The sequence below is a fragment of the Carlito syrichta genome, unplaced genomic scaffold (assembly GCF_000164805.1).
Source record: "Carlito syrichta isolate Samal-C Ts95f unplaced genomic scaffold, Tarsius_syrichta-2.0.1 Scaffold309324, whole genome shotgun sequence".
Classification (NCBI taxonomy): Eukaryota; Metazoa; Chordata; class Mammalia; order Primates; family Tarsiidae; genus Carlito; species Carlito syrichta.
This window is the reverse complement of record NW_007253420.1, coordinates 93,822-120,635: the sequence shown is the minus strand read 5'-3', so window position 1 is coordinate 120,635 and position 26,814 is coordinate 93,822. Positions and strand designations below refer to the sequence as shown.

Sequence of the window (26,814 nt, the reverse complement as noted above, 5' to 3'; positions counted from 1 at the left end):
GGGAGCTTGCATTTTTCCCCCAAAACTTAATAAGAGCACTAGAAAAGCCCTGCACTCCCCAGCTGGCCTCATTTTAGAAGAACAAAGTCACCAGGTAAGCTTCTTTCATGACGTAAAAGTAAGCCCCACATCACCAAACCTGCTTAAATTCATGGAGAGCCAGAGGAGGTCACGCAGCAACAGCATGTCATTCAAACAAGTGTTCAGGACCTAGGATTGGGCAAAGGAACTGAGGGGAAACACAAGGCTTCTCAGAGCCATTGTCCTCAAACATGGGGTCCCTGACGGTGGCCACTGACATCCTCAGGCAGTACAGAAGCCATCTTGATCTCATCCCCTTCCTCCATTCACAACTAAAACACAACACAAATATGTAAGTAAAGTATGTCTCTATTATGCCCAGAACCACAATTTACTGAACTGGGATTTCACCCTTCACCCTGATACTGTGAAGTCAAGGCGTTAGTTTACACTTGCCCTGCTGGTAAGGCTTAGGCTTCTCATTTTGTCAGTATACTTTGAATGATATACTGTGTGTCATATACATTACACACACACACACACGTACACACATGTACATACTATGTATGTTATAACACATGCACTCTAATTTCCTTTGGCAATTGTCTAACAGGTTCTGCGTAGGTATCTTCTCCCTAGGTTTAGTATTGGGTCTTATAACCTGGGCCAGGAAAAGAAAGGTAAGTTTTGCAGAACACCTGTCATGTCTTGAATACTGTCGCAGTTACTGTGGGGTCTGTTCTCCATATCATGTCTCTTGATTGCCTGTTGGTCCATTCCTGGCTGCCTCTGAACCATTCCAGAGCCCGTGGGTGATGGCTGCTGTTGAGTTTGTCTGTCCTGTTCCACAGGCTGCCGCAGTCCTGAAGGTTGATGGAGGGCCATGCTATTCAAACAGCAGGCGTGGCTGAGACAGAAGCTGCTGGTGCTGGGAAGCCTTGCCCTTGGGAGTCTCCTGTATCTAGTCGCCAGAGTTGGGAGCTTGGATAGGTGGGTGCCTGACTTCATACTGATGCCCGTGTGAGCTTAAGTGAGTCTTGATTCAAACTTCCTTAGGACATCATCTTAAGTCTATCTGTTGGTTTTTCTCTCTCAAAACTCCCCAAAAATGTGCCTTTCTGCAATATTGCTCTTGATTTATTGAGTCTTTGAAAGAAAGACATCCAAGCTGCTCAAGCCAAGGTGTTCCATCAAGACACATTTGTATTCTGTGTGCATGGGCACTTGTTCTCAGAGAAGGGATAAAGCTGTGTACAGTCAAAATGTCATTTCCGAGAGCTCCGTGTGGTCTGTGTGCATCTGCTGCTGGTCCAGCTGTGGTAAGCTCAGTGATGATGCATCTATGTGTCCTCATTTTGAAATTTATGAGTGGACAATTAATGTGCTATCAGGAGCGTTCACGTTACCAGGAGTCTCTAAAGGGCTCATCAGGCTTGCAATCCATCGCCCTGGAAAGATGGCTTCAGGCCTGGGGAGCTTTCACTGTGTTAATTAGCTTTGGTTTTCAGGAGCTGAACAGACCAGAGGAGAGGCTGTCACTCAGAATAATTGCACAGAAAGCAATGGAAAATCCAATGAGAGAAAGTGACAGAGGAGGGGTTCAGTTCAAAACAGGCAAACGGTTGAGAGTTAGTCAGCCTGCAGAAGTCCCAGCCACACCAGCCGGCTTCCCATTCCATGTTTTTGGACTGTTCTATGTCTGGGCTGATTGGCAGGTATAGAGAAGTTACCTTCTGAAATATGAAGCTTCCATCTTTGTCCTTTAAAATTAATTATCGCACTCGGAAGACTGAAGTCTGCTCTCCCTGAGTTAAATTCTCATAGTCAGTGAAAACACAGCTACACTTTAAAATGGAAATTGTTTCTTTCAGCTTTCCTTTTCCTTCCAAAATTTAGGCTAATCCTAGATCCCATCACTTAGATATTCAGAAATAACATAGTCCTTGTTTACCTTCATCCAGTCAATTTTGACTGGCAAAGTGAACTGCTATGAAGCTTTTCAGTTCAAAATTCATAAGTAAATGTCTTGTTCACGAGCCATGACCTGTGAGGACAATGTAACTAGAGCTTATCACTGACTTCAAGTCCAAAGTTACTCTTGGTCATTAATGAGAAGCCTGGAGGCTCAACCATGGTCCAGTGTCCATAATGAAACTTTTCTGTCCAGCTCTTCCAACTGACCTTTAATTCACTTCCAATCATTTACTTTTTATTGAGGAATTGATCTAATGATCACTAGCATTATTTAGGAAAATGATTCTGTTCATTTTCAATCCAGTCTCTAGTCTCTAAGAGGCTAGCTTTTATAAGAAATGAGTTTGCTTGGTGGGCTTTCTCAAAACTTCCCACTTGAGAGTTTGAGCAGATGATGTCTGATATTGATGCATGTGTGGGCACCCCCTCCAGTAACTGCTGACCCCACTCTCTGGGAAGGAGGCAAAAGTGACTTCTACTGCCCTTTCCATTTCCAAAGTTGTAAGATTTGTAGTCCTAGACCCATGCACAAAATCTGTGCTTTAGGAGGTGGGAAAGAGTATGACTTTTTCTCATACTCTCATCCCCTTTCTTGAGTTAGAGAGTCCAAAAAGAATTGTTCTCCCAGGATCTCCCAGTCTAGAAAGTAGAGAGAGAAAAGAAAGTAGAGAGAGAAAAGAAAGAATATGGGCCTTTCTAGAAGCAGAGAAATTCTATTTCAGCTCCAACAAGGCAGAGACTATCTATGTCAGCCTCTTTCAGCTGGGATTCTATGAGAGAATTAAGCCCTACAGAAAAGAATTTGAGTGACTATTTCTTCATTTTTCCTAAGGACAATACTAGTGTTATTCTAGGGACTTAGAAGAGAAATCCATCAACAGATGCAAATTAGGGATTAATTTTCAACCAGAACCCGAGAAGAGCTAAAAGATGAATCTGTGATATCACAATCAATGTCACAATTAAAAACATCTTTGACTATGTATCTGTTGGAAATATTAAATCTTCCATTTAGAGCCTTAGCATAATAATCACACTAACAAACTTACTGAAAAAAATCATGTTTCTCTAAAATAGTCATAGCCTCATTGCCACAGAGAGGGAGACACAAACTTCCAATCTTAGAACAACTAGAAGGTTTCCCATTGGAGGAACTGGCCATTTTGACTGATATTATCTCTTTCTAGCAAGAAAACTAAAACGCCTTCCCAGATCAACTTAGGAAAATTATAATGAATTTCTCACCAAGAGCAACTTGCCAGATTAAACAGTCACTCCAGTCCAATATCAGTGTGACTGTTACCACATCTTTCTCTCTGATAAAAGCAGAGGCTGGCCATCCATTATTCAGGGTAAGACCCAAGAGGAGACCCCCCTCTCTGGCTGTATCCATCATATTCTTTTCTTTGTGAGCCTGAGGCCCTGCTTTAAGTGGACTTGGCCAGGCAGCACTGAGGTTTCTGGTCTGGCAGGGCTCGGTGATTTCTGGTCCTAGGTGTGGTGGGTGATAAACAGCCTTTGTGAATGGCAATGGGATTTGATCTTATAGTCAACAAAGTGGAAAAACAATCCTGACATCTTTAGCTAGAAAGAGAAAAGAGAGGCAGAAGAAATAGTGTCCTTCACTGCCTATGCCCAAGGCCAAGGGCAGAGATGCTCACAGAATGAAAAGTTCAGTGAGTGCCAAAGTTGGAATTCTGCAGGTTGATGATGCAAATAGCCCAGGGCAGAGACTGGGACCTCTCTTCAGATTATATCTCACAGAGTTTTAAGAGCCCCATGAGCACTACAGAGCTGCAAGAAAATAATACATAAAACCAAAAACGCGTGCCTCCTAGCCGCCCTTCAGCCTCTGCTGAAGATGATTATCTTCTGCCTTTCACGTTTTCCAAATGATTTTAGCTGGTGAGCTGTTAAAAGGCCATTAGTATGGCTGGTGTCACTTGTCTATCCTGTACTGTGAATGTAAGTACACGCTGTAGTCAATTAAGTGCTTGGTGAATAAAAATTTTAAGGAGCACTAAAAAAAAACTCATCAATTATGTGAGCTCCATTTATTACAGTATTGCTTAAAATAAGATTTCCCAAACATATGTTCATTATGGATTGCATTGAGTTGGGAAGCAGTGGTTTTATTTGTGCATATAAGTTTTGATATGGCTGGAGCACCAAAAACATGAGACGTCAGTCACCGTAAGCTTCTGAAAGTGTCTCTCTTGCTTGCAGGCTCCAACCTATCTGCCCCATTGAAGGCCGGTTTGGTAGTGCCCACAGCCAGGTCGAGTTCCCCATCCGTGCCCTGCAGTCCAAGCGTGGCCTGCTGCATGAGTTCCGGAAGGGCAACGCTTCCAGGGAGCAGGGTCGCCTCCATGATCTGGTCCAGCAGCTCCCCAAGGCCATCATCATTGGCGTGAGAAAGGGAGGCACCAGGGCCCTGCTGGAGATGCTTAACCTCCACCCAGCGGTGGTCAAGGCCTCCCAGGAAATCCACTTTTTTGACAATGATGAGAATTACGCCAAGGGCATGGAGTGGTACAGGAAAAAGATGCCTTTCTCCTACCCTCAGCAAATCACAATCGAGAAGAGCCCTGCGTACTTCATCACGGAGGAGGTCCCCGAGAGGATCTACAAGATGAACTCATCCATCAAGCTGCTGGTCATTGTCCGGGAGCCCACCACGAGAGCTATCTCGGATTACACTCAGGTGCTGGAGGGGAAGGAGAGGAAGAACAAGACCTACTACAAGTTCGAGAAGTTGGCCATAGACCCCAACACCTGCGAAGTGAACACCAAATATAAGGCAGTGAGGACCAGCATCTACACCAAGCATCTGGAGCGATGGTTGAAATACTTTCCAATTGAGCAGTTTCATGTCGTTGACGGTGACCGCCTCATCACGGAACCACTGCCGGAACTTCAGCTCGTGGAGAAGTTCCTGAACCTCCCTCCCAGGATAAGTCAGTACAATCTGTATTTCAACGCGACCCGAGGGTTTTATTGCTTGCGATTTAACATTATCTTTAATAAGTGCCTGGCGGGCAGCAAGGGGCGCATTCATCCAGAAGTGGACCCCTCTGTCATTACCAAATTGCGCAAATTCTTTCACCCTTTCAATCAAAAATTTTACCAGATTACCGGGAGGACATTGAACTGGCCCTAAAGTCACATGCCATGCAACACTGTGTGTTGTGCCTGGAGGTACCCAATGTCTCCTCTAGATTAAAATATGCACCTTTCCTAGACACAGTTATCCAAGTCATTTTTCCATGTATATGTGTACGTACGCAGTGTGTGACCAAATATAAGAGCAGTTTTTTTCCTACTGAAAATTTACAAAAAAAAATTGCTGTCTGCATAGTTGCAACTTTTAAGCTATTTACAAAAAAAAAGAGGTGGTGGTATCGGGGAAAGTGACTCTAGCTATTCTCAGAGTTTGTCTTCCTTTGATTCAGAATCTGTCACCCGCCATTTTCATAGATTTACGCCAAAAGATAAATGTGTGAAAACGTACCAATGGCTTCGAGGCTTCAGAAAGCAGAGGATCCAGTGATGCATTTTTTTTCTATGGGAAAGTTGGCTCTTTAATTCAGTTGCTGAATTGGTGCCATGAACACAGAAAATGCTATTTTCTTATTATTTAAAAGAATGTCTTATCTCCTAAAATCAACACTGTTCCAAAGTCCCCGTGGTGATTTTGCACTATTGTTTTATTGTATGGACCATGTGTCACGTGTAGCATGTCAGTCACATGTTGGAAAGTCAAGTCCTTTACTTCCATGTTGTATGTTAACAGAAAAAACACCGTGTACATAGTGTATATGGGTGTAAATACTGGTTTCACACTAAGTAATTCTATTTTGTAAACCAAATATGGCTATTTAATTTATTGTGGAAATTAAATTTATTGTGGTATTTAAAATGGAATGGATTAAAGTTACTCTACGTGCACTTTTTTTTTTTTTACTCATTTTGTTTTACATGCCCCCTGCTGGCTTCAAACACAGAAACTGTTAATATGTATATGAGAGCGTGTGGAAAGATGTGCTTCTCCCCTGGATCTCTGTATCCTTGTGAAAATGTATTTATGAAGTGAGGTTGAGGATATTTAAAAAAAAAAAAAAAAACCTCAACCATCTGGAAATCAAGTATAATAGCCACCTCAAAGAGTCCTACTGCTGCTCTGCTTCAGCGTTGTATCAACTAATTTACTTGTAGTTGCGGCTATGCCGGGAGGAGACGGGGAATTCTTTACCAAATCAAGGCATAGCGGAATCACAGCTTTATTTGAGCCTCTAATCAGAGTCAGACCAGTAGAGAAATTAAATAAGATTAGAAGGCTGTGTGGCCTCTGTACTGGAAGCTGCTGATGCTTCAAAAAGGAATACAGACTCTAAGGACTCTCTCTCAGCTGAAAATAGATCCGCCTGCTCAGACATGATCAAATTGCATAGTGTTTCTATTATTAATGCAAACGTTTATGGCTCATATTTCCATCCAGAGAAATGAATGCTAAATTAGTGTCTTACCCACATCAGATACATTGTATTATGTTTAAATATAATTCAGGAAAATATGGAAAGAGGTATCAACAACAACCAAAAAAAAGATGATTTTTTCACAATTCCAGTTGCCAATCCAGTGGCTGACATTTGAGAGAGTTTTGTTCAACATCACAGCAAGCACCTGGGGAGATTAGCAACCTCAGATGAATTCCCCTCTGGTTGTAATGAGTGTGTATTCTCTCACAAGCTCTCTATCCTGTCCGGTGACTTGATGGTAAACTTTTTCTGAATAAACAGCCCTCTCCCCTCCTGTGTCGTACATGTTACTTCTCAAGCCACAGCCTAGGTCACTATATGAAGACTCTCAGCATGACACAGGCCTGACACCAACACTTCTCGCCAGTCAGGCAGGCTCCTCCCTTCCTGTGTGACCAATCCAATGAAAGCCTCAGGTCTAAGCTGCTTCTTCCCTAAACCAGGAATGCAGTCAGGAAGGAACCTGGGGTCAGATTTTCCCTGCATAGTCTCTCAGCTAAGAGTCAACTCCATGAGTACATTATCACTGTATTATCACTATTTTCATAATAGTATTACTAGAGCCCTATATGGCTAATTTGATTTTGTACCAGTACCTGTCAAATGATTCCCCATTGGAACACTGACGTTTTAGAAACTCAGCCCAAGTATTGCACCAGTAAAGTTGCAAAATGGTGTGTTTTTGGTTTTGTTTTTTTCCCAGATTCATATAGAGGAATAAAAAAAAAGTCAATGAATTCAAATTTCTCAGGAATCCTCTTTTATTTTACCAGTGTTGCTTAAACTTTGCTACTGCTACCAGTAACGTATATCAGAGTTTATTCTAAGATTCTATTTGATTGATGCCGATTTTTATAATGTGTTACCTTTAGCTCAGTGTGCTAGTCTTTCTTCAAATTTGGGGACTGGGAAGAACCACGTGATTTCTCGTTTTTTCACTTCCTATGTTTGAGAATTATCTTAAACCTTGACATTTCCCCTACAGGACCCAAAGCAAGAAACTTACCTTTAGAGGATTTGGGGTGTGGCAGGTTTCATTTCACAGATAAAAACAGCCACGATTCACTGCTGATTGAGCTAGGCAGAGAAAAATTAAAATGCTATGACTTAACAGCATACCTCCCTTGGAGATTTTAAGCCTCCTTGTTGGAAAAACGTGTCCTTTGCCATCAGATGGGGCAACAGACCTCCAGGAGATCTTCAGTTCATGACAGTGGCTCCCCTCCAGCTCCCGTAATAAGTGACTTCTTGGACATGACCACTTTGCATTCCTTCCAGAAATGTGGTGGTCCGCATGGCTTTGTGAAACAGTTGTAGCTGTCAAGAGAAAACTGTTCGAGCCGCAATGGAGCTTCTGCTGGAGTAGACAACTGAAACTACACCATTTTCGGAAGCCAAGGAATCCCAATCGTAATCATTAACAAATAGCCCAAGAGAGGTAAAGGAGAAAGAAAAGAAACATGCAGACCTCTGAACAGGTATCCTCACATTCCAAGTCTGTCTCCTAGTCATCTGAAACCACCCACATAAACCCCTAACTGATGAAGGTACTGACTTTTCTTACTAACTGCAGTAGAGAATAGGTAAGTGCTTAGCATGTGGTACAGCAAAGGCTGTAAGTTCTCCCGAGGCTATCCTGCCTGAGTTTAGATTCAGTTTCTTTCCTATTGGTGGATCAAGGGGTGAGAAGAGTCATGCTTTGTCAGCCCAGGCTCTACCCCAAGGCCTGGAGCACCAAGCCCACCTAGATGAAGCCCACCTGGAACATGAGTACCAGATGCAGGCATCACCTGGGACACTGCAAATGCATTGCAGCGAAGGGAAAGTGGGAGCCAGGGACACGTGCATCCAACCCCAGCCTTGCCCATAACGTTTGCCTATAACGTTAGCAGCTGTTTGCTAAATCAAATTGCCTTCATGAGCCTAATTTGAGAAGTTTCCAGAGATGGGGAATTTCAGGTGTTCCTAGCGTCTTCCCTTATCTACTGAGGATAACCATCTACAGTCTAGGGAAAAAAGGAAATTTTGAGGAAAAAATTCCCCCTTAAAATGTCTAAATACAGCAAAAGCTTAGCCATTTGGTCTAACAAGGTAAAAATATAGAACATTTAAAAACAAATTTATTGCAATTATTGCCAAGTAAACAAAGAGAGAAGCTATATTAACAATATATTGGAAAATACCCAACTGTGCCTGCTTTACCAAATAAAAGTCTTTTAATTGGCATATTGTTTTTCCAAATTGGTATTATTCGAGTAATTCAAAGCAGTCTGTCCCCTTAAGTGGGTTAACCAAACCCCTAACATCTGTTTATCAATTTTTATAGCTCAACTCTCTTTTATAGCAAGTATAAGAATGAAATTTAGGCCAATATATGATCATTTCATAAAGTTCTAATTAATGATGCTTTACTACACTGCTCCCAAAAACAATTTCTTTACATTTATGCTTTTGAAAGTGTCTTTTCAATTACATTTTATTGCACCTGTTAGGAATGAGCATGCTGGTTCACAATGATTCAAAACGGACTGGGGAGTTGAGAAGGCAGAACTGCACTGATAGCAATATGCATTTCCCGTAGAAAGCACCTGATGGGTATTCCAAAAACAAGTGCCTGTTATTTAAAGGTGGCTCAGTGGCAAAGTCAGACCTGTAGGCCATATCAGGTAGGCAGTGGCAGGCTTGCTGCCTTTTCCATTTAGTTCACCAGTGGAACTTAGGAGCCATTTCCGTCTACCAGAGTTCTGGGAGCTGTTGGCGAAAAAGTTTCTTGTTTCTAAACATTCAGGTTACCCCCTTCAAAAACAATTGCCCAGAAGGTGAGGAGCTCCCAACAGTAACACTTTCAAAGAAGTGCCTCCCCTTTTATAGGTCTAAATGCACACACCTCTGCTTTTGTCTGATGAACCAGAGAACATCTTTAAGACCCACTGAAAAGCACTTGTTTCCTTGGTCAGGCTGCACTCAGGGTGGCCTGAAGGTCTGGGTATAAACAATGAAAGAGTTTGTGATTGCTGCATGCCAAGTCATCTGACACTAGGTCCTGGAAATAAATGTATTCATCTCTTTAAAGGTGAGATTTCTAGCAGCACCAAATAACAATGTTACCACACCAGGCAGAATTAGTGATGTGAACAGGTGAGTCACAGTTTAGAAGCTACAGGGGGGAAAAAAGCAAATTACTTGGCCTGGAGGATTCATGGAAAGCTTCGATGAGGCCATGTTGAAAGATTGTCACGTGTCACCGAGCATACAAACAGGAAAAGTGTACTCCAGGGTGAGGAAAACAGGAGAGTAAAAACATGAAGTGCAAAGAAGACCAGCAAACCCACCACAGCAGGACAGTTGGCCATAAGTCACAGGAGGCAGAAGATAAGAATGAAAACTGCAAGGCCTAGACTGGTGGCTCACACCTATGGTCCCAGCTACTCAAGAGATTGAGGCAGAAGGATCACTTAAGTCTAGGAGTTTAAAGCTCCTATGAATGCACCACTGTACTCCTCTAGCCTGGGTGACAGAGTGAGGCTTCGTCTCAAAAAAAGAAAAGAAAAAAGAATGGAAACTGCACCAGAGCTTCCTACAACTGAACGAATCCTTTCACCCTAGCCCTGAGGGGCCCTGCCAGGTACCCAGGCCAGGTCTACCACTGCACCCAGCTGGCCCCTAGAGGCTAAGGTTGAATATAGACAAGAGATGATAACATTAACATCCCCAAGGTTTTCTTTAAGGACAAGGAGATCTAACAACCATGGAAGTCATCACTCCCCTTCCCACAGCCTTCTCTCCTCTGTGGTTCCTGTATCCCTCCTCCCAGCCGCTTGCTTTGCTGCAGCTGACAGGAGCTCTGTGTCTGTGTACTGTCTGCCCCCAAGATTGAGGAAAGGGTGTTGTTTCCAGCCCAGCTCTGTGGGTATACCAGCCACGGAAGTGTTACAGCATCTCCAGGAGTGGAGTGCCTTGGTGGGCCCCACCTATCCTGAGACTGTGCTGGGAGTTGGGGGAAGGAAAGAAAACCAAGCAACACTCCCCTGCAAGAGACGCAGAAAGTGTGCACAGAAATGGCTGGGAAATACTGGGGTGCCCAAAAAACTGTACACACATTTTTAAAGATGTTAAGAGATGTTCACTGTCATCAGAAGTGTCTGGACGCTGATGGCAACCACTTGAGCACCTCTTGTCATTGAAGTCAAACATGACTTGTATTCATCTTTTGTTATTGGTATATATTGAGTATTAAAATTTTAATACAGATTTTTCCTTTCTTAAAATGTGTATCCTATTTTGGCACCCTCTGTATACTTCTTTCATTACAAATACAGCTGTGCTGTGTGTCACATAAAAATGGGGACACAGTCTTAGAAATGCATTGTTAGTGATTGTGTGAACATAATATGTGTGCACGTACACAAACCTGGATGGTGTAGCCTACTACATACCGTGGTAATGTGGTCTAGTGTGAGGCTCCTGCACTATAAACCTATACAGTTTGTGAGTGTCCTGAATACTGTAGGCACCTGTAACACAATAGTAGGTATTTGTGTATCTAAACATTTTTAAACATAGAAAAGGTACAGTAAAAAATATGCTATAAGAGATTTTTAACAATGCTACACCTGTCTAGGGCTCTTATCATGAATGGAGCTTACAGGACCGAAGTTACTCTGGTGAGTTGGTGGATGAGCTGTGGGTGACATGATGCCCACGATATCACCACACACCACAGTAGACTTCACAAACACTACACTTAGACCACACTAAGTTTATAACAAGTAGTTTTCTTTTTTATTATTATTATTTTAGAGATATGGGGTATATCTTTAGGATTTGGTATACAAGTGGTCATCGTACAGGTAAAGTTTGGGCCTCCCTTTGATCCCCACTTTGCCTGGTTTGAGATCAGGTACCCTTATTGATGTTGTGTCCCCCCCATCCCCTTGACAGTGTCCTGCTACTTACTGCCAATCCCTTTCTTATAGTTTTATGGTAAATGTTCAGGGTCCACTTATGAATGAGAACACATGGTACTCAGTTCTTTGTTTCTGTGATAGATCACTGAGTATGATAGACTCTAAATTCATCCAAGTTCCTATGAAGTCCATATGTTTGTCCTTCTTTATTGCTGCATAATATTCCATCGTGTATATGTACCACATTTTTTAATCCAGTCCAGTTTTGATGGGCAGCACAGTTGTGTCTATGTTTTTGCTATTGTGAATAGTGCTGCAATAAACATGCATGTGCAGGTATCCTTTTTGTAGAATTATTTAAGTTCCTCTGGGTATATTCCCAGAAGGGGGATTGCTGGGTCGTATGGAAGGTCAATTTCTAGTTCTTTTAGAAATTGTCAAACTGTTTTCCATGGAGGTTGTACTAGTTTGCATTCCCACCAGCAGTGTAGAAGTGTTCCCTTTTCTCCACATACTCAGTTTTCTTTCTTCAATAAAAAATTAACCTTAGCTTACTGCAACTATTTTACTTTACAAAATTTTTAATTCTTTAAACGTTTTTGACTTTTGTGTAATGACTCCTTAAATCACAGATGCACTGCACAACTGTACAAGAAATATCCTTATCCTATAAGCTTTTTATATTTAAATTTTTTATTTTGTTTTTTACTTTTTAAACTTTTTTTATTAAAAACTAAGACACACACACACACACACACACACACACACACACACACACACACACTAGCCTAGGCCTGCACAGGGTCAGGATCACCACAGTCACTGTCTCCACCTCCATATCTGTCCCCTGGAAGATCTTCAAGGCAATGATATGTAAGGAGCTGTCATCTCCTGTGATAACCATGCCTCCTGTAAAACCAGGTTGTTTTACAGTTAATTTTTTTATAAGTTAGAAGGAGTGAACTCTAACACACCAATAAAAAATATATAGTATAGTCAATACACAAACCAGTGACATAGTTATGCATCCTCATTGTCGAGTGTTATGTACTGTACATAGTTGATGTGCTGGACTTGTATGTGATTGGCAGGGAAAGTCTCAGCCCACAGCACTTTTCCTGTGTCTACCTCCATCATGTTTGCAATTGTCTCATTGGCCAAAATATGACACAAGGCCAAGCCCCAAGCCCATGTGAGAGGGGACTCCAAAAGGATTTGGACACAGGAAGAGAAATTACTACCACATGTCTTATCCTTGATCTTATCATAATGAAAATTATAGCAATGATTCGTTAAACTTTATTTTCCTTCATTGTTAACGAAACACATGATTTAATAAAAAAGGGTGATAGGCACATGGCTGCATCCTAATCTCAGGAACATGAACTGTGTTACTCTCCGTGGGAAAAGGGACTTTACAGTCACGGTGGAGATAAGAACCTTAAAATAGGGAGAGTGTCCTGAATTATCTGGATGGTCCTGTGACAGGGTCCTTGAAGGCAGAAGGGCAAGACAGGAAGGGACAGTCAGAGGAAAGATGATGGAAAGATGGACTGAGCCTTCAGGGACCTTCAGAGGGATGCAGCAGTGCTGGCCTCAAAGGTAAAGGAATGGTCCGTGCACCTAGGAAAAGCTATGGAGATGAACATCCCCTGGAGCCTTGAGAAGGAGCACATCCTAGCCTCCAACTTGATGTCAGCCCAGTAAGATCCTTGTTGGACTCCTCAGCCTCCAGAAATGTGCAATAGTGAAACTGTCCTGTACTAGGTCACTGAGCTTGTGGCAGTGTGTTATGGCAGCCATAGAAAACTAGTACGAGAAACAAGAGGGAATGGGATACTCACAAAAGGCAGTCGTGTTTAATTGGCTTACACCCTTTTATCAGGACAAGAGTCAAGGACATTTCCAAACATCTCAGACAGAGCCCTAAAGTCCAGGAATATCCCTGCAGATCCCCAAAGGCTGCTGGCCTCATGCCTGTGGGCAGAATAAGCCCCCAGGTCACAGCCCCCCAGCCATGGAAGCAGTGTGCAAGCCTCATTTTCTTGGGGACTCCCCCACTGGAGTGCAAAGGGTGAAGAGTGTTAATGGTACATTACAGATAAGCTTACAAAAAGGACAGATTCCATGACATTTTAAAACACCCTTATCAGTGTGGTTTCTAATACTGAGAAAACATGTTGCCTTTCACAAGTCTATAGATCTAGCCTTGATCCAGAACATCTGATGTTTCCAAGGATTTGAGTCAGGAGCCTGGGGTGATCCCAGATTCATCACAAGATCTCCTCCAAATAGCCTTGAAAATCATCCTGTGGGAAAAGACAAAGAACTGAAATTATTTTTCCTGGCCTTGATGAAATCCAAGGTACTTACTGGTCATCTTATATGTTCCTAGTTCCTAAAGGATCCATCCATTACTAAAGGTTGCCAGAAAAGCCAGCGTGGAAAGTGTCACCAGAACACAGCCCTCTGGAATTCCAGCCCAGGGCTACTCATCAAAAAAAGTCTCTAAGTGGTTCTATTTATTTTTTATACCTGTCTACTTCCTAAAAGGATTTGAGGTTGCAATACTCTAATTAAAATTTACTTCTAATCTCCTTCTAATCTTGTTTTATTGACTACATGTTAGCCGCCTGTACTTAACCTTGAATGGAAACGTACTGAATCTGTATAAAAATATGAATTACCTAGGCATGGTGGTATGCACCTGTAGTCCCAGCTACTCAGGAGGCTGAGCGAGAGGATTACTTGGGTCCAGGAATTTGAAACCAGTCTGGGCAACACAATGAGACCTTGTCTCAAATACAAATGTGTTTTAGCATTAAAATTAAAATATACACACATTTAATACACACATTATATGTATGTATATATATATTAGTCTTTGTAAGCCTGTTTAAAGAAGCCAATAATGATGGTTCATAATGGGACTCATTCAGACCATTCTTTCGCTAGCAAGTACCTGTCAAATGTACACAGCTACCTTATAAAAATTACATTCTAAAAGTGTCACAGCCAAGCCAAACAAAGCGAGTATACATAAAAGAAAGAAAACTCCAATAAGTTGGTATTTCAAAAGCACATCAGCTAATCTGGAAGCAAATACTTTGATAAAAGAACACAACTTGCCATGTAGCTTAAGAAGTTTCAGTGATAAAAAGACACGTGTCTTCTTATCTGAGGATCTTGAAGGCACTTTCAGGAAGTGCAACTGCAGTGTGGGGTGGGTGGATGTGCATGCACATGCAATTTTCAGCAATTCTGTCACAACAGCTCTTCCTCTGTGATGACCAATCACCTTTCCTCTCAACCATCACACCAGTCTTCCACCTTGAAACTTCATCAGGTATCTCTGAAAGCATAATCAAATTTCCTGTTATCTACATCTGCTGTGTCTGAGGCCTTCTCCATTAATGTAAAGTGTTAGATTAAAAAGTGCACAAACCCAAGCCCAAGCCTCAATCTCTGAGGACAATGAACAGATAACCCTCTCTGGGGCCCTGAGATGTTCTCAGGAACTCCAAGCTAAAGATCCAGACATTCCTGAAAACACAAGGGGTTTGGCGGAGGGTCCGATTCACAGAGACAGGAACCCACTGAGGCTGAGTCTATACTAACAGAGGAACCAACTGGAACCAGCCACACTAGCCATTATTTTGGATAGAATTTGTTAGGTCAAATTATTGGTTACAATGTGATCATCCTTAAAAAGTTACTATAATTTTTCCAGTATCTTCTTCAAACAATGTCTTTGAAGTATCTGGGGAGAGAATTCAAAAAGTCTTTGCATGAAATTATTTTCCAACCTCTCTGGCAGCCTCATGTCCCACGGGGGTCCCAGCCCCTGCAATGTGCTCCTGAAGCCTTCTCAGGGTCCTTGGGAGTGTCTTAGCTCTGCTGACACCCACGCCAGTCAGCACCCCAGGGCACCTGTTGCGTGGCTGCCCCTCCCGTGGAATGCCTTGGCATCTGTTCAGTACCACTGCTGATTCCTTCGGATAGTGTGACTTCCCATGTCGAGCATGGCCACAGCCTCCAAATTCCCAGAGACCTATTACAGCAGGTGTGTGTGGGGTGTTATGTGTGTACATATGCATGTGTGAAGCAGGGCAGGTAACCATCTTTCTCTCCTGTTTCCTACTTCCTTTTAAAAACCACCAAAGCCATGCTATAGAGTTCTCAATAAAGTAGCTCTACTGTTCTATATTCAGAATCCCCTTCCCACAGGGCCAGGTTGGAGAAGACAAATCTGGGTCATAGACGCCATGTTAAACTTAGAAGCTTAAGACAGATGTTCAATAAATATTTATAGATTAAATGAATGAATCACTCTTCATTATGGTGATGAAGTCTTTACTGCTGGGTTACACTTGGCTGTCTGTCTCTTTCTTCCCTTAGGATGGGCTCTCTGCCAGCAGAGACTAAGACCCTTTGTGCAAATAGATAGACCTGTTATGCCAACCCACCCAGTAGCCAGACACGTTTCCCAGCAGCGGACACAGTGCAGGATTTTACTGGGCTCCCTAATGCCCATTACACTCTGAGAGCCTTGTGAGATGCAAATGCTTAGAGCCTAGAGCTAGCTACAACTGCATTTCAAGGCCCTCTTATGCCAGGTCCCCACATGACAGTATGAGTCACCTTTCTCCCCCTGCCCCAAAGCATACCGCAGTGAGGTTACAGGTGTTCCTGCCCACATGTTCCTCAATAACAGGGATCCCTAAATTTTCTCTACTAAGCAGGTAAATTTTACACATAAGTAAACATGTGTTAAAACTATAAATTTCTAAAACAACGAAATAAGTGCCACTTTCATCATATAAAGGCTCTGAATTTCATTTCTTAGGGTCTTGTGATATTAAAAGTGAACATCCTAGTTAACTATTGACATAGAAGCCAGAGCTGGTTTTTGTTGTTTTTAATTACACTTGAGTTCTACCTTTTTTGCATGTTTATGCATCTCATCCCACCTAAGTGCCAGACACAATGTGATGATTTCAGAGAGATGTAAGCAGGTCATGGGCACAAGGACTCGAGAATAACAAGGGTCTACACACCCACTGTTCCCCAGTCACATATCAGTAGAAATACACACGTGTCTGCTTTGACATATTTAGGAAGTCATTATTCAATATTAATTAATGAATAATTAAAGCTAATTATTTGAACAGGGCTCTGTATGTACAAATGAAATAATCACACCATGGATGAATGATCCACGTTTTTCTACTGTCTAGTGGTGAAAATAACTGCAAATTGAAATTGTCGTTCTATGAGTCTGTTATTGCGTCTCGGTTGGTTACATCATATAGACACAGGCAAATCTTTTAGGAACATACTTTAATGCATGAGTGATTTTGGAAAACTCACCAAAGGAAGAAGCAGCAGCTGTGAGTATATTAAAAAATTCTTGGCCCAAATATCCACCTAAGTCAATAGAGATGCTTTTGTCAAGGTGCAATGGGTGGCAAAGCTAACATCTATCCACCAAGCTGCTTAGTGCAGCATCTCACAGGTAATTCTGGCAGAGAATCAAAAAGGATACTTGAGTCAGTTCCTACTCCGCATACGACAGAGGAGAAACTTGGGATGTGAGGGGTCCAGTGTCCTGCCCGAGCTCACGCAACATGGGTGACAGAGCTGAAGCCAGATCCCACCTCGCCAGGAGTCCAGCTGCTCTGACTATGTTAGTGCATTGTTATAATGACACTCAGAAAAGGTTGCCATTCTTGTGGCAATTTTTGATGAAGAAAGAGAGAGTATAGGAAGAAAATCCATATTTGTGTCGTCCAAACACAAGGTGGAATCCATTACTACCTGGGGTTACAACACACAGGCAGGGAACAGGGTTTTTCATGCCTTTTCATGTCACAGCACACAGACTGTGTGATAATATTTGCTTGGCAACTTGGAGTACATTTCAAGGTTGGAATTCCCAGTCCTGAAGACTCCTTGGTGACCCAGACCCCACCCAGCTGTTTCGAGGATATCGGTGTATCCTCTGAGGACAACAATGCATCTTGACAAATCTCTAACCCATTCACAGCTCACCCAAGGACCTTTGTACACAGTTGGGAAACTCTCCTATATTGTCAATATCCTTTTAATCATTCGAATTAAATATGAAAACTGAAATGACCATGGCATCTTGGCTTCCATTGTTCTTTATTAAAGGGCATATCAACTAAAGAAACAAATTTACAGATGCTGAAAATAAAGGGTGGACCTTGTTTATAAAACATTAGAGAATGAGACTTTATGTTGTCTGATTAAAGGTCAGTCCTTTTCTTCCAATCTTGGCTGGTTAAAATAATTCTGACATAATTAGCCTCCCAAGTCTACTGCACATGAGAGACACCCGTGGGGGACTGAGAAGTTGATGCCTCAGCCGTATATCCAGAGATCTTGACTCCATTGTCCTGGGGAGGAGCCTAGCATTGGGATTTTTACTCTGACACTCCCAAGGTGACACTGACATACAACTCAGGCTAAGAGCCACTGTTCTACAACATGGGTATTGACCTTCCTGGCTTAAAAAATGCAGCATTGTTAAGAGAAAAGTGACTTAACATTTATTTTGCATTGCAAACAACTTGGGGAGAAATATTATGTCACCCACACCTCCCTCTCCCTTCAAAGCTTAGTCTCACACTATATATCATAGTAAGTGATTTTTTTAAATGGGCAAATAAAAAAATGAACTATTTACTTATTTAAGCAATATCAAGAATCTTGGCAGTGTATTATTTGCTGAAGAGTAGCTTTGATACAAAATAACTCTCAGCGGCCACCATCTATGAATACCCTTAGACATATGTGTTCCATGCAGGGCTCATCTCAGGGGCTGCAGGAGGGCCATTTGCCCCAAACTTCCCACTGCCAAAGAGTCCCAGCTTCAGTCTGGGGACAGGATGCCTCCAAATGAGTTCACACTGCCATCCCTGAAAATTCTAACACGTGCTACATATTTGGACATCCCTCTCCCTTTTTGGAATGTGCCTGGGACCTCAGAAAACAGTAGCGGGCCCCTTGACCTCTGAGAGGCAAGTCTCATGCACACAGACCTCAGCTCACACAGCAAGATAACCAGTAGAGGGGGAGTCCTGCAGTGTTCGTGTCACTGGTCATTCGATTGAGAGACAAAAGTGTTCGTGTCATTTGATTGAGAGACAAAAGCACAAGACCCTCAGCTCCAGAAATGTTCCTACCCTGTTCTCCCATGCAGAGCAAGTGCACAGGAGAATGGGGTAGAAACATGATCCACCTTCCCATGGACATCACGGACATGCTTGAGTTTCAATATTCCTTTTGAAAAATGTAGCTTCCCTAGTAAGTTGGTCACACTCCAAGAGGAATTAAGCTTGAAAGATAACAGAACTTCAAAAGCCGAGTTGAAAAGACCAGACCAGAGGCGGTGAGGGGCATTCAGCAGAAAGGGGCTCTCACTCGGTTTTCAAAGCATGTTCTTCTTCCTCTTTGAACGTTTCTGACACTTCGGGGATTGCTGAAGATGCTCTCACCCATGACATCTTTCATTGGAAAACCATGAAATAACAAAAATCTCTCTCCGGGTAGAATGGGGGGAAAACGTGAAAGTAAGTTAAAGTGACTTGTTTCTTGTTTCACTGCTTCTTGGGCCTGGCAAGAAAGCTGCTTGAACCTTGTCTCACTGCCTACGACAAGATGTACATTCTGCAAATTTGTAAGAGGCCCGGACAAGAGGTCCCCGAAGGTAGCAGAGGCCCTTCAGAGGCAGCCAGCCATGAATCTCCATGATCCATTTTCCAGGAATGGCTAAAACAGATGGGCAAAGGAGGGGGGTGAGAATAAAAGATGAATTGTACCCCCACATCATTAAAATAAAAATAAATAAATAAAATAAAAAAGATGGAAGAAAAAAAGAATAAAAGGAGTATGTAAGACTCAGTGGCCATGTCCATGCCAGGTAAAGGCTGTTCCCTTCTCAGTAAGCCCCTGTTGCCCTGCATCTACCCAGGTATCCTCTACTGACTCTTCAAGGCTTAGATTAGAATCACTTCAGTTACTACTGAGTGCCAGGCCCAGGGCTTGGTGCAAGGACATGAACATGATGTGCATGGCACAGGGACCTGTCATCAAAGAGCAGTTTGCCAGACCCGATGCCCAGTGCATGGAATACAACAGTGTACAAGATGGCTACCCCCAAGGAGTTGAGAGAAGTTGGCTTCTAGACATAAGAACTGTGGCCCTGTACAAGGCCCCTGCTAATAAGGGATGTGTGCCAGTCTCCACATGGGCAAAAGTTGGTGCCTGTCACCCAGGAGCTGCCTTGCCTGCCTGGTCACTGCTTCCAAAACCCTAATGTATACTCTGATAAACACCACCATTTTTGAGTGAATTATTTTCACTGCCTATTTTCTCCGTTGACCGTAAACATACTAAGGGCATCAATTATGACTTGTTTCTGTTTGTATCCCCAGTACTACACAGTGGCCTCAAAAAATCAAAACTGCAGCCATAATGAGGAACAAAATCATGGCCTTCACAGCAACTTGGATGCAGCTGGAGACCATCATATTAAGTGAACTCTCACAGAAACAAAGAATGAATACCACATGTTCTCACTCATAAGCAGGCCCTGATCACAGGTCACATGAGTACCAGGGTGGGATAGGCAGATGCAGGAGATTGCTAGGGAAGGGATGCAGCAACACAAAGGGTGCCTGGTGCACTACCAGGGGAAGGGAGGACCGGTTGGAAGCCCAAACTTCACCTGCGTGCAGCCTACTTATATAGTAAATCCTCACTTATACTCCACTACTCTAAAATATAATTTGAAAAATAAGTAGCATTTTTTAAAGGAAGCACAAAATCTATAGGACTTGCTAGATTGGATGTTGATAATGAGAGAAATGAATTAATGAAATAAAACTCTCAGGCTGCCGGTGAAAAAAGAAATCAAAGCCACCACCACCAATGACCACACAGATGTATGTGGCATTGAATCAAATTACTAAATTCCTACTCAAAGGTTAATGAGGTTGCAGGGGAACATTTTATTTGCTACTATCTATGTAGTATTTTTATACCGATATTCTTGAGTGATGCTGATCTGTGGTTTTCTCTTTCTGTGCTGTGTTTGTCTTGCTTCTATGTCAGTGCTATATTTGTTTCATAAAAGACACTAGAGAGTTCCCCTTCCTTTTCAGGGCTCTGGAGCCAGTGTCGACATGTTTTCTTCTGTAATGTATCAGATAGTAGATATTTTAGGCTTTGTGTCCATATAGTCTCCATTGAGATGACTCAACGTTGCCCAAAAGCAGCCATAGACAGTAAGGGACAGTATCCCAATTGTGGCCGCATCCCAATTGAACTTCACGAAAAATAGAGCAGGCAGCTGGAGTTGAATTGGTCCATGGGTCCTAGCATGCTGATGCCTGTTCTGGAATAATTTAGGCTGCATGTGTACCCCATGGTCTGCAAAAGGTTGGTCCATGCCGTAGACTCAATGTTCACATTCCCTTGAAACTCGCACACTGGAATCTTGTCCCCAATGCAACTATGTGACAAGGGGGCCTTTGGGATATGATTGATTCACAAGGGCAAAACCCCCATGGATGGGATCAGTGCCTTTATGAAACAGATCAGAGAGCTCCCTCGTCCCATCTGCCATGTGGGGCATAGCAAGAGAGCTCCCTCTGTGAACCAGGCAGTGGGCCGCACCACTCAGTGCCTGAACCTTGACCTTGAAATTCATGGCCTCCAAAACTGTGAGAACAAGAGCGTTGTTCACAAGCCACCCCATAGAAGATTCTGTTACAGCAGGCTCAATGGACTGAGGCAGTAGAAGAACACTGATATTAATAGAAAAGCCTCTAGTGCTTTCCCATAAATAAGACAAGATGTTACAGGTCTGCCCTGTATTCTCCCTACCCCGGTTCTGGAATGAACCATATCTCCAAGGAGCAAGCATCACACTGTTCTAGTTGTAGAGGCTTTAGCATTTGTTTTAATAGCTGGTGGAAGTATTTCCCCTGTGAAAAAAGGGTTCCCCCTTTTTTCACATTTTGTGACAGGGACTTTCTTGGCTGAACCAACCACAAAGGAACAAAGAAGACTAAGAGGATGCATGACCCAGAGTCAGACTTGCTCACAGGGATGGGGAATGGAAGGAGGAAGCATAGTTCATCAGGTCAAACGCGGGAGCTAGCAGCTTGGATGTGGCAATCTGTGACCAGAGGTACTGGCATGCCCTTGGCAAAATCAGGGAGGCCGAGAGTTTAACACCAGTGATACGAGACACTAGCAGCAGTGAATCCACTCACAAGGGCCATCCTGAGACCCACAAATGCCAAGTTGCAACTGGTAACAAGGGGCCCTACAGAGGAGGGCTAGCCTGACAAGGACAAGGCTTAGGGTCCCAAGATAGTGAGTCCAGCAAGAGATACAGGAGAGAGCCCTGTGGCATGGCTGCCAGGCATCTGAGGAAGAGACAGAGATGCTGGGATAAAGCCCAAGATGGGTGAGTAGAGCTGGAGTGCAGAGCAGAGCAGGACATGCATCAAGTGGACTTAGGCTGAATTCCAAATGTTAGGCTGGAGCTGCTGAGTCTCTCCTGACTATGGAAGGTGACACCCCCAAAACGGAAATTATTTATAAAAAGTTGTGTGTTGATTCTTACATATTTAAACTTCTGTCCTCTGCAAGGTACTCCCCAATGGATACAATATATCTATTGAGATGCTTTTTCCACTGCTCAAAACAGTTACTGAATTATCCATATTGATGCCTTTCAGTGCTTCTGCCGTTTTTTGTTTCATCTCTTCCACATAGTTTCCCTTTGAGGACTTTTTTCATCTGAGGAAAAAAAATAAAATTTCTGGGGCAAGATCAGGTGAATAGGGAGGGTGGGGCAGGGGGGTCATGCCAGTTTGGGTCAAAAACCGCTGAACACTCAGTGTGGTGTGGACAGGTGCGCTTGTAAATCACCCATAATGAAATGGGCAAACACGTTGAAAGAATCTCCAAAAGAAATTCACTGAAGCCAAATGCAGCCTCTCACAACAATGCTAACTGGTCCATGGACACTGATGGGTTCCTAAGACACTTAACTTGTGAGGGAAGCCTGGGCTACATGGAGGCCCACCCTCCAAAATGTAATTCCAGGGTTTTGGGGGTTCTGCCTCATAATGTCCCGATTAGTCTCAAGTACAATTGAGCACTCTGACTTTGAAGAAAGGAAGGAGCACAGCCTTGGAAAGAATCAAGCTTGGACAATGGTCTTCAAGTCCTGGGGGTTGCCTCAATTAGCCAAATGACCTTAGGCAGCCCACTTTTCTCTCTGGGCCACTAAGGGAAATGGACACTATTATGTCTAAAGTTTTATTCACTTCTAAGAGGTTAACTAATTAATCCACTGAAGAGCAAAGGGGACTTGTATCTCACGGGCACATGTATGCCATGGACTCTGACAGACATTTTACGTTCATCAAAGGGAAGGAAGCTGATGGTTTTTGTCACCAGAGGCGTGTTGGCAAATGTTTCACAACCAGCCCTCCTATGAATGGCGGGGCTCTGATTAGTAGCATTTGCCAATATTTGTGGTGCAAATACCCATCATGGTTTCAAGTTACCACTGTGTAATCACTGAGTGCAGCATTGGGAAAAAATGTGCAACAAGACCCCATTACACGGTCTTTCTATCATATATGCACAGTAGATGGAAATAACCTCAGAGTACAGATAATAGCAAAATGCAATAAAATTCTGGATTTGTTTTAGTGCAACTTAATTATAAACATATATCATTTTTAATTGTTCATCATCTGTGTTTAACAACTGACTCTCAAAATTTCTAACTTATCCATCAGTTCTTGAGAGCTCTTACGGGACAGCTGTAGCACACCACTGATTGTGTTACCTACTATCTACCAATCGCTGTGGACGGCATTTTAGATATATTCTTTCATTAATCCTCACCATACCCTTTGGAAATAGTTATGTTACAGATGAATAGAAGATCTCAGAAAGGTTAAACAACTTGCCTGGGAAAACACAGCTGAACTTTGATTGTGTGACCTCCACCCCAAGTTCCCATATTCTGTTCCACCACACTGTCACTCATAGAGCAAACTGTGGTTTTAAATTGTTTTATTCTTTATCTAAAATAACTGATAGTGTTTTGCGTAAGCTGGGGGGTCTCTGAATTCTGTGAGTTTGTGGAAACTGAGGAGTGTTTCAGATCACTGACACTGAGTCAATTCAGTTACAGAAAGCGCCATTGAGCTGGAGAAGATACCAGTGCCAGGCAGGACTTCACCTCTGTAACTCACTGAGGAAGACCGGGGAGACGGATTACCCCTTTAGATCTCCTGCCCAGAAACACATGAATCACCTTGAGATCCCTTCATGTTCCCTTCTTTCATTAAATCAATTCCAATTTAACAAAACTAACTCCTTTTTTGGTAAGTCATTATTTATTTTGTGCAGTGGACCTAAAAGTGAACACCCAATAACACTTCAACTACGGTTTGCAACTAATTTATAATGTTGTTGTTGTTCTTATTGCTGTAATTTTGCGGTTCAGGGTTATTGTTTCCTCTTATAATGTGACTTTTAAATCTAATAAGCAGCATCACAATAAAACTAAAATAGAAGCCCCTTAGGGATAAAGTAATGTTTACAAAATTAATAATACATTTTCCCTAAAATAGGAAAAGCCTCCAGAATAAATATATAATTCAAAAAAGTTAGCAAATACTTACTAGGTAATATCTAAACCTTTATAGAATCTTCCCTAAAGGCTCAAAGGCCATTGTTTGTAACCAGTCACCAAGGAGTGACTTCCTTGCCTGAAGGAAGGTATGAAAATTGACTGCGGTCATCTACTTCGCTTTTTTGTTTTTCAGTCATCTTTTTGCAATAATATATTTTTTTAAAACACTGGTGCTGCTAGGAAAAACCATCTTCTGTGCCACGAGTTGGCTCAATGACTCTTCTGAGCCTTTACCATAAGCTCATTTTAGGTCTTGGAAAGACCATAATGGGTGACCTTTAATCACAGCATCATTGATGCCAGGGCATCAGTGGCCCTCGTCCCTGTGTGTTTGTTCCAGGACCCACACAGGAAGTTCCACAGAAGGCAACAGCTCAGAGCCTGGTCCATCCTGGACATGCCTGCTCCTGTCTTCGTGGCCCCTGCTTCTCTCCCCAACCTCTTGTTCTGTTCCTCGTTCTCTCAATTCCCCTCTCCTCTTCTCCATTTGTCGCCTGGCATTTGTGAGGGAGCACATGGAGACAAGAAGAATGGATGTGCCTTGATCTCAGCATGCCAGGACCAAACTTGGCGCCTCTCACTTCACAAAGTCCAGGGCGCACGGACTGAAGGGAGAGGGAGCATGTTGTAAATCCATGATTTTTAGGGTTTCCCTCTCACATAGGTTTTTTTGCATTGAAATAGAGAATATAATGGAGGGGTGGGATGTGGAAAGATATAAAATAGAATAAAAGAGTTGAGTTGATGGTTGGGTGGGGGGCTCACACTTGTCATCCCAGCACTTTGGGAGGCAGAAGCAGGAGACTCGCTTGAGTCCAGGGGTTCAAGACCAGCCTGGGCCACATAGCAAGGCCTTGTAGCCAGGTATGGTGATGTGAGCCTGTAGTCCCAGCTATTCAGGAGGCTGAGTTGGAAGAATCACCTGAGCCCAGGAGGTGGAAGCTGTGGTGAACCATGATTGTGCCACTACACTCCAGTCTGGGCAACAGAGTGAGATCCTGAATCAAAAAAAAAAAAAAAAGAAAGAAAAGAAAAGAATGGGTTGATGCCATTAGTGCTATTTAGAAGAGAGTAAAATTTACTGAACCAAGTTATAACTCAGGGCAAGAGTGGCTGATGATGGGTAATGGAAGGGGATCTTCCATTTTACCTAAAATTCACAAAGAAGGATTTAGTGATTTGAAGATGAAGTTTAGTAATGCTTACCCAAGAACCCTTCCCTATACACCACTGAAGGGATTGGTTTCAGCATCTTCATAATGCTCCCTCCTACTTAGTAATAATAACAGTACTAATAATAATTTAAAATAATAATCACTAACATCGGTTGAGTGCTCATGTGACAAGCATTGTTTTAAAGACATTACATGTACTAACTTATTTCTCACAACCCTATGCAATAGGAACTATTGTTATCCTCACTTTAGAGTGAAATGAAGTACAGAGAGATTACTGATGTGTCCAGTAGCTCGTGTTATTCTGACGATAAACTCCAGGCTTTTAGTTAAGGTCATCCACCATCTGGACCCAAATGCCATGTCAAAGTTAAGTCTCATTCCTAACAGTGGTATGATCAGGACCTGGCCATGTCTTGTGCCTCCTGGACTGTAAAATTCATTCCTGCCATCATTGCCATCCAAGATGCCTGTTCCTGTCTTTTGTTTACTGGGATCTTCCCCATCATTCAAGACTCTGCAGGAGCTTCTACTGTTTTGCGGCGACATCTCTGACCACTCTCACACAGTGATCTTACCTCTGCTGAAATCAAAACCCACTCTCGCTCTTACTACCTTGCAACTTCTCTTGACATATTGTTTTATGTCGCCATTTAAATGTCCATATCGAATTCTTATTTCTCCAAATAGAATGCTAACTTGGTATAAATCACGTCTCCACAACATATCTGCAGTGCCTGGCACAGTTCTGAGTATGCATAGCTATCCTTGATGTCTTTGTTGTTAAATTGATATATGCTATAGTGTACGCAGAGATTACTCATGTCATCAGAATGCCTTCTATCCTTCTTGGAATCATGCTTCACATACCTTCACCATGAAAAATATCCAGATGCCCAATGATTACATCCATTCTTAAAAAAGAATTGGTGAGATTTATCTACTAATCAGGATATTTACTAATGCAGCCCACATTTTTATTGTATTTCATATTCTATAAAACGTAGAATACAAAGAATCCCACTTTAAGTCAATTGGTTATAATATCATTGAGAAAACTTACAAAGTAGTCAAGAAATGAAAAGTTAAATAATGTTTTTGAGCCAGAGTTTCACTCTATTGCCCAGTCTGAAGTACAGTGGCATGATCATAGCTCACCACAGCTTCAACCTTCTGGGCTCAGGTGGTCCTTCTGCCTCAGCACAGCTGCATGCCACCACAGGTGGTAGGGACCACAGGTGCATGCCACCACACCCAGCTAATTTTTTTTTATTTTTTGTGGTAGAGATGACATCTCACTTTGTTGCCCAGCCTGGTCTCAAACTTGTGGGCTCAAGCAATCCTCCACTTCAGCTTCCCAAAGTTCTGGGATTACAGGTGTGAGTCACTGTGCCCAGGTCTAAATTTTCTTTTAAAATGGGTAAACCCAGCCGGGCTCGGTGGCT

The 26,814-nt window shown here is 42.6% G+C and overlaps 1 protein-coding gene across 2 annotated transcripts in view; it reads left to right on the top strand.

Moving 5' to 3' along the window:
* The window catches only part of HS3ST5 (heparan sulfate-glucosamine 3-sulfotransferase 5), a 165,114-nt gene extending 159,171 nt beyond the window's left edge, over positions 1–5,943 (top strand). For both annotated transcript variants that reach the window (XM_008067167.1, XM_008067168.1), the window contains 2 exons: positions 873–1,011; positions 4,222–5,943. In XM_008067167.1, the coding sequence (XP_008065358.1) occupies positions 905–1,011; positions 4,222–5,155 (1,041 nt within the window). In that variant the 5' untranslated portion in view covers positions 873–904 and the 3' untranslated portion in view covers positions 5,156–5,943. The remainder of the gene's footprint in view (positions 1–872; positions 1,012–4,221) is intronic.
* The last annotated feature ends 20,871 nt before the right edge of the window (positions 5,944–26,814 follow it).